Genomic DNA, 6,960 nt, shown 5'->3' on the forward strand with positions numbered 1-6,960 from the left:
AAAAAAAATAAAAAAATAAAAAAAAAAACACACATCATTGTAAAATCAATACATTCATCGTTCCACTCAGAATCTAAAATGTCTTCAAGCAAATCAAATTAAATTTTTATGAGCGTTTGAATTTCATATTTTTTCAAGATTGGATATTCACTCCATTTCTCACATAGGGGATTTTGTTATTTCGTTGTAATTCAAAAACAAATAACTGTAGATACATGAAAATTTTACCGTATGTTTATATTTTCATTTTCTGTACACCGTACATTTTTGAAAATATTTTTACTATTTTTGAGCTGTTTACGGACATTGTCAGTTTTCAATTTTTTCAGTTTTTTTTTTTTATAAATATCAATAAAAATTTATTTGTTGGGTAAAAAAGCGTGAAAATGTAATGCGAGGCTCCTGATATATTGTACAGTAGCAGTTGAAAAATATTGAAAATACATAGGCACATTTTTTTTTTTATAAGCATTTAAAGTACGAATTTTGGCAAAATATATATAATTTAAAATTAAATTATTATTTTTAGTTAAAAATGTATAAAATGTTCAACTTTTATAGCTAAGGATTAAAAATTTAAAACAAGGTCCCACGTAAATAGGTTATATATAAATTACTTTATTCACAATAATATACTTAGTAATATCATAGACTGACAGACCGTTTTCGCTCAGAATCGTTTTTCTAATACAATGATATTATACCATTGAATTCATGTTTAACACCATCCATTACAGTGACCCGCTTGTAACCTACTGTACAGCAGAGCGACATCCACTAACCCACCTTTTTTTTATTGATATTCAGTTTGATGTTAATATCTAACCTAAATAGTTATATACATAATACTATAATAATATAACTTCAATATATTTTAATTTTAAAATATTTTAAAACTACAGGATATTTATGGAAGTGGTTAATAAGGAACTCTTACCATAAAACATGTTAAATGTAAATGTCTAAAATCTAAATTGTAATAGTTAATTTAATTTATCTATTATGTTGAATATTTTAAGTTATAATCATACTATTACAATTAATTAAACATTTTATATTTTTATAAATTGAACGAAAAACGCAGTAGAATCTCAATTATCCGAACTACAATTAGTGTATCTAAACGTTTGCGAGTCTTAGCTGTAGTAGGAAACTAGAAAAGTGCATTGCAGCTTGCTGTCAAATGAAAATGGATGATTTTGTCAAAATAATATTTATAAACATATTATGTTCCTATGTACTTTGTGATTATATATTTCTAAATGTACACAATAATAATTCTAAATTCTAATAAACCTAATAATAATAAATATGTATATATACATTGTTTTTTTAAACAATTTTCAGTATCCAAACTAGGTGCGGTCCCAATTAGTTTGGATAATCGAGGTTCTTTTGTATTATGATCAATATTCAGTGAAGACTAAGTTTTTAAATAAAATAAATAATACACAAAATATGCATACTTAATTGATTGATATATTTATCTTTTGGTTTTTAATGTAATACAACAGTCTCAAAACAGTGCTGGGTTTAATACCAGGTATTCGACCAGCAGCTCCAATCTGAAAACAAAAATTAATCAATCAACAAAATATTTAATTATGTTATTTGTTCCATACTGTTTGTGGTTGAATGTAAGATAACTTTTCAATTTCTTCCTTTGATATGCTAAGAGATGTACTGTAAATAAAAGAGTAATAATATAAACATTACATAGCATATGTTAATGTTGACAATGAAATACTAATATATTACTGTGTATAATCTATGTCCTTAGGTAGAAGTAAAGATTGATCAACTTCTACACGCTCAATATCCTCTTGTTGGTCGTAAGTAGATGCTTGATACAAAGCTTCAATTTTCAGACGTTCCCTAATTCGATTATCTTCAAATTGTCCACCAAAATTATCAGGAAGTATCATTTCTAATTGTCGTAATGTTATTCCCTCATTAGATAAACCCAATATTTCAAATGCCCTATGACATGATTACAATAATTACAAAACATGTTTGTATCTATTTTATACAAACTATATTATACTCCGTTCACTGAAAGAATGTGCTCTTACTTCGCGTATAAGACTGTGAGCAAGAAATGGGGAGGTTGGTTTTTACGGCGGTATGCAACGCGTTTAGGTTTTGCGCAACCACATTCTCTCAGGGAACAGTGTATGTAAGTCTAAACACACGTTTTGGTCTCTGGATTTCTTGATGTTTTTAAACCCAATGATTTCTTCCACTTATACATGGTCTGAGACACTGATGTTAATAGTTTGATTCCTTCTTCTAAACTGGAACGTATACTTAGTGTTTGATCGTAACGTGTCTTACTGACACAACCAATGTCGTAACCTATAAAATGTTATAAATGTTATTACAATTATATCTTTTAACTATTCTATTGTTGAAAAAGAACCTTTCTGTGTTAGTCTGATATCTGCGTTATCAGGTCTCAGATGCAAACGAAATTCAGCTCGACCAGTAAACATGCGGTAGGGTTCATCTGTGCCTTGTGTGGTTAAATCATCAACAAGTACGCCAATATAAGCTTCGGTTCTACTTAGGGTGAGACTATTTCTGTTTAGGGACTGAAAAAATGTATAACATTTTAAAGTTTAAATTTACACAAAAATATTTGTTTAACACTTACACTAGCACCAGCATTTATTCCAGCCAATATGCCTTGAGCAGCTGCTTCTTCATAGCCAGTTGTTCCATTTATTTGACCAGCAAAGAACAAATGGCCAATTTTTTTGGTTTCCAATGTTGGATACAGCTCTCGTGGATCCACATAATCGTATTCAACTCCATATCCTGAAATATCTTGTTAGTATTTTTTTAAGCTAAAATAACTGCGCCTTACCATACTGGACAATGTTGGGCATTTTCTAGACCATTTATACTTCTTATCATTTTAACTTGCAAATCTTCAGGCAGCGTACAGGATAAGCCATTTGGATAAACTACATTACTATCAAAACCTTCTATTTCAAGCCATATTTGATGATGTCTATCGCGAAATCTAAAAATATTGTTTATGTGTTTGAACTAAAAATTATAATTTATACTATTAAAATATATTATATTATGAATATATACTTGAGAGATTTAGATTCAAGTGATGGACAATATCGAGGACCCTTTACTTCTTCTTTGATATGTCGATTTACACTTAAATTATCAATTACAATTTGGTGAACTTTACTGTTTGTATACGTCAGATAACTTTTTATTTGGTCTTCAGGCTAAAAAAAATAACAAAATAACAAAATAAAAACAATATATTATAATAAACAGGCTGATAACATATTTATTTACTTTCAGCCAAACTGAATTATTCATAAATGAGAACGGTGTTGGTAAATCATCTCCAGACTGATAGTTTAAATTAGTAAAATTAATAGATTGCTTTTCAATTCGAGGTGGTGTACCAGTCTTCATTCTTCCTGTATTAAACCCTAATCTTTTTAAAGTGTTGGCTAACCCAATAGAAGGCTTAGAATTTATTCTGCCACCTGGCTTGACAGTCATTCCACTGTACATTTCACCATTTAAAAATGTTCCAGTAGTCAATATAACACATTTAGTTCTTATTAATGTTCCATTTTCTAATAATCAAAAAATCAATATTTCATTAAAATATTATTATTCTTGTGCACAGGAAAAATAGTTGACCAAATGTTAACTAAGTGATTTAAAAAACATTTAAATCGTATTTTTGTTTTTAATAAAAATATTTTTTAATGTATACTAAGAATACACATACGCTTATTTATTAGGAGGGTCCTTATTTTTTAAGATTAACTTTTTCAGTGTTTTAACCCAAACCTTGAACTATATACTTGAGATACTCTTATTTTTTTTTTAAATATGCTTTCATCAAAAATATATGTATTTTTATAAATTGAATTTATATTTTTTATTTTCAATATCATAAAAAAATAATTTCAAAAAAATACTATTTTTGCAACAAATTTAAACTAAGAATAAATATATATGTATTTTATTAAACTACTTTTACTAATATATTCTACTATATTATCTGATGTATACCTACTGTAAAAGTATAAAATACTTAACTATCAGAATAGCTACAAGATATTGCAAGAAAAACATATTATAAACTAAACAAAAAAAAATTAATTAATAATTATTATTGTGGACTGTTCCTTGACAAAAAAATGTAAATAAATTTGAAAAAATAAATTTTTTGATAATATTCAATAAGATAAACTTAAAGTTATGATTATAAAAACAAACTTCATAATTTACAATTGAAGTAAAATATAAAAAAAAATATAATAAAATAAAACAAATTACTTTGTTAACAACGAAACAAAATAAACGAATAATAGTCATTAAACAAACCATTCCATTTTTTTATTTTCTTCAAATTATATATTATATTATACTCAATATAAATGCATAGTATAAATCAAGAAAAAATAATAATAATAAAAAAACTCTTCAAAATTTGAAAAAGTGTGTTATCTTTAACTAGTTTTATATTAGAAATATTGAATTTAGATGAAATTATTGAAATATATGTGCAGAATTTACAACATAAAAAAAATTCAAAGTACCTATTACTATAGAAAATATTATTTAGTATTAGTATGAGCTAATTTATGATTTTTTTTTTTATTTGTTACTTACATACAAAATTGATTTTATTAATTGAATGATGCTGAGAGAAAAAATATGATCAACTATTTACTGTATAATCTTAAAATAACATAATATATTATACTAGGTACCTAATAAAACTCCTGTACATTGATTGTTATTGTCAAGCAAAATGTTGTCTACAGATCCTTCAATAATATTAAGATTAGGAGTATTTTCAAAAAGCTCTGCTTGCATATACATTTTATAGAGTTTTCTGTCAACTTGTGCTCTTAGACCCCATACAGCTGGTCCTTTTCTGCGATTTAAAATCTATAATTATACTTTAAGAAAATATTCTGCATTGAATCCCATTACTTTGTAGTGAATGCCTGAAAGATCACAGATTTTTGCACAAAGTCCATCTAATGCATCAATCTCTCTCATTAGATGTCCCTTGCCAATGCCACCAAATGAGGGATTACATGACATCTCTCCTGAAAACAAATCAAAATGCAGAATTTAAAAATGCTGTGGATGAAAATTGTTATAATTATACTTATTTATACGTACCAACTGATGATTTTTTGTGAGTCACCAATAAAGTAGATGCTCCCATTCTAGCAGCGGCGGAACATGCCTCAGTTCCGGCATGTCCACCACCAACAACAATCACATCATATTGTTTTGAGAAATGACAATAGTATTTTATAAAACCAAATTGACGAATAGGTAATGACTGACTAATGTGTTTAAAAGACATGATAAACATTTTATATGATTCTAAATCATTCAATTACATCTTAACTATTTGAGTAATTGACAAGAATAAGAAAAACTATGTTGAACCATATAAAATTGGTCAAAATATGAAATTTTATAATTTTTGATGTTGGCCGGTTACCGTCTTCATAAATTATAGTAATTAAATTTTCAATTTTGATATTATAGTTATCAAGTATAGTGAAGTATCACATTTATTATCTTGTAATAGGAATATAATAATTGATAACAAACTAACAAAGATAAAACTATGATGGTAACAGCTGGTTGTTCTAGAGAGCGGGGTGTATTAGTAGTTGGTACATAATGCCGGTATACGACGTCTACCCGACAGATTTTCGATTTTCGGCGTATACCTAATGTAAAATATCATTTTACGGGCAAATGCTCCTAAAATAACTAAGTTATTTACAAGTCTTGTAAACTCGTAAAAATTATTTAATAGTTCATTGGAAAAAGTTATTATATGATAAAAATTATTCTTCCATCAAAAAGCTTAAAAACTTAATACAATAGCTAGGTTCCTTATACGTCATTTATATAGCTATTAGATCTAAGTGAAACTCGGACGCCCGTTGGACTCGCTGAGAACGGGTACCGGTTTTGGAGACAATTTCGTTGTTGGAATTATAAAAGTCACAAAGGTTGTAAGACGAAAGCTAAGGATTTCTTATAAGGATTATTGATATGGATTGGAGATAAGACTTGGCGCTTTGGCGGGAATGTTAAAAAGTTTGAGCATCTAGCAAAACATTGTAAATAGATACGATCTCCTTCCATAAAAAGTGTAAAGTAGATAGGTGTATTTGATTGTCTAGCTATCAGTCATCAAATCACATAGGTAGGCAATCCGACTGCGTCGGATCGCAGACAATATACGAAGCGTATATCACCAGGTATGCAATCCACCTGCGGTGGATTGCGGACCCCGTTAGTAGCGTAGGTAGGTAAAAGAATATTGTAGAATATAGTTTCTGTCAGTTAAAAGTTGAAAGTTATATAAGGATAAGTGATATGGATTGGACACGAGGCCTGCGCTTTGGCGGGTAGGTACGTTAAAAAGTTTGAGCGTCTAGCAATCCGTCACGAACGATGTAAATCATTAAATGGATGGGTTGGATACGATCCCCAGGATCTCCTGGCGTTTGACCGATTCTTTTGGTTGTTAAAATTGTTAAAAAGTGTTGAGCCGATGCTGTATTCGATTGTCTAGCTATCAGTCGTTAAATCACATAGGTAGGCAATCCGACTTCGTCGGATAGCGGACAATATGCGAAGTATATATTGCGGACCCCGCTAGTTCCGTAAGTACGTCAAAAACTTCACGGACAGTTTAGTTTTAACCTTATATCAAAGAAACGTACATATTATACTGTAGTAAATAGTGTTATGGATGTTTATGATATTAAATGTATATATATATATTATATTATCTATTGTTGAATTCCACATATTATACCTATACATAATAAAATTTCTATAGAATTTCTATTACTATTATTATAGTAGGTCCTTGGTTATACATTATATTATAGTAATAAAAATAAATAACTCTGTTTCCATCTGTAC

The 6,960-nt window shown here is 28.3% G+C and overlaps 1 protein-coding gene across 1 annotated transcript; it reads right to left on the minus strand.

Annotated features, from left to right (window-relative positions):
- Window positions 1-1,457: 1,457 nt before the first annotated feature.
- On the minus strand, window positions 1,458-5,539 carry LOC100159680 (protein MTO1 homolog, mitochondrial). Its single transcript, XM_001949918.4, has 12 exons — window positions 5,182-5,539; window positions 4,987-5,105; window positions 4,761-4,941; window positions 3,322-3,611; window positions 3,103-3,248; window positions 2,877-3,025; window positions 2,654-2,826; window positions 2,420-2,591; window positions 2,193-2,355; window positions 1,759-1,980; window positions 1,623-1,683; window positions 1,458-1,565 (listed from the first exon to the last, which is right to left on the minus strand). Exons 1-12 carry the CDS (start codon window positions 5,378-5,380, stop codon window positions 1,467-1,469), a joined length of 1,974 nt encoding a protein of 657 aa, XP_001949953.2. The 5' UTR covers window positions 5,381-5,539; the 3' UTR covers window positions 1,458-1,466.
- Between the last annotated feature and the right edge of the window lie 1,421 nt (window positions 5,540-6,960).

Source organism: Acyrthosiphon pisum, chromosome A1 (genome assembly GCF_005508785.2).
Source record: "Acyrthosiphon pisum isolate AL4f chromosome A1, pea_aphid_22Mar2018_4r6ur, whole genome shotgun sequence".
Taxonomy (NCBI): Eukaryota; Metazoa; Arthropoda; class Insecta; order Hemiptera; family Aphididae; genus Acyrthosiphon; species Acyrthosiphon pisum.

Coding starts and splice junctions, on each gene's coding strand:
- LOC100159680 (XM_001949918.4), bottom strand. CDS start 5,380: ATGTTTATCATGTCTTTTAAACACATTAGTCAGTCATTACCTATTCGT. Junction 5,106..5,181: donor TCACAAAAAATCATCAGTTG/GTACGTATAAAT, acceptor ATTTGTTTTCAG/GAGAGATGTCATGTAATCCC. Junction 4,942..4,986: donor TTTCAGGCATTCACTACAAA/GTAATGGGATTC, acceptor GTATAATTATAG/ATTTTAAATCGCAGAAAAGG.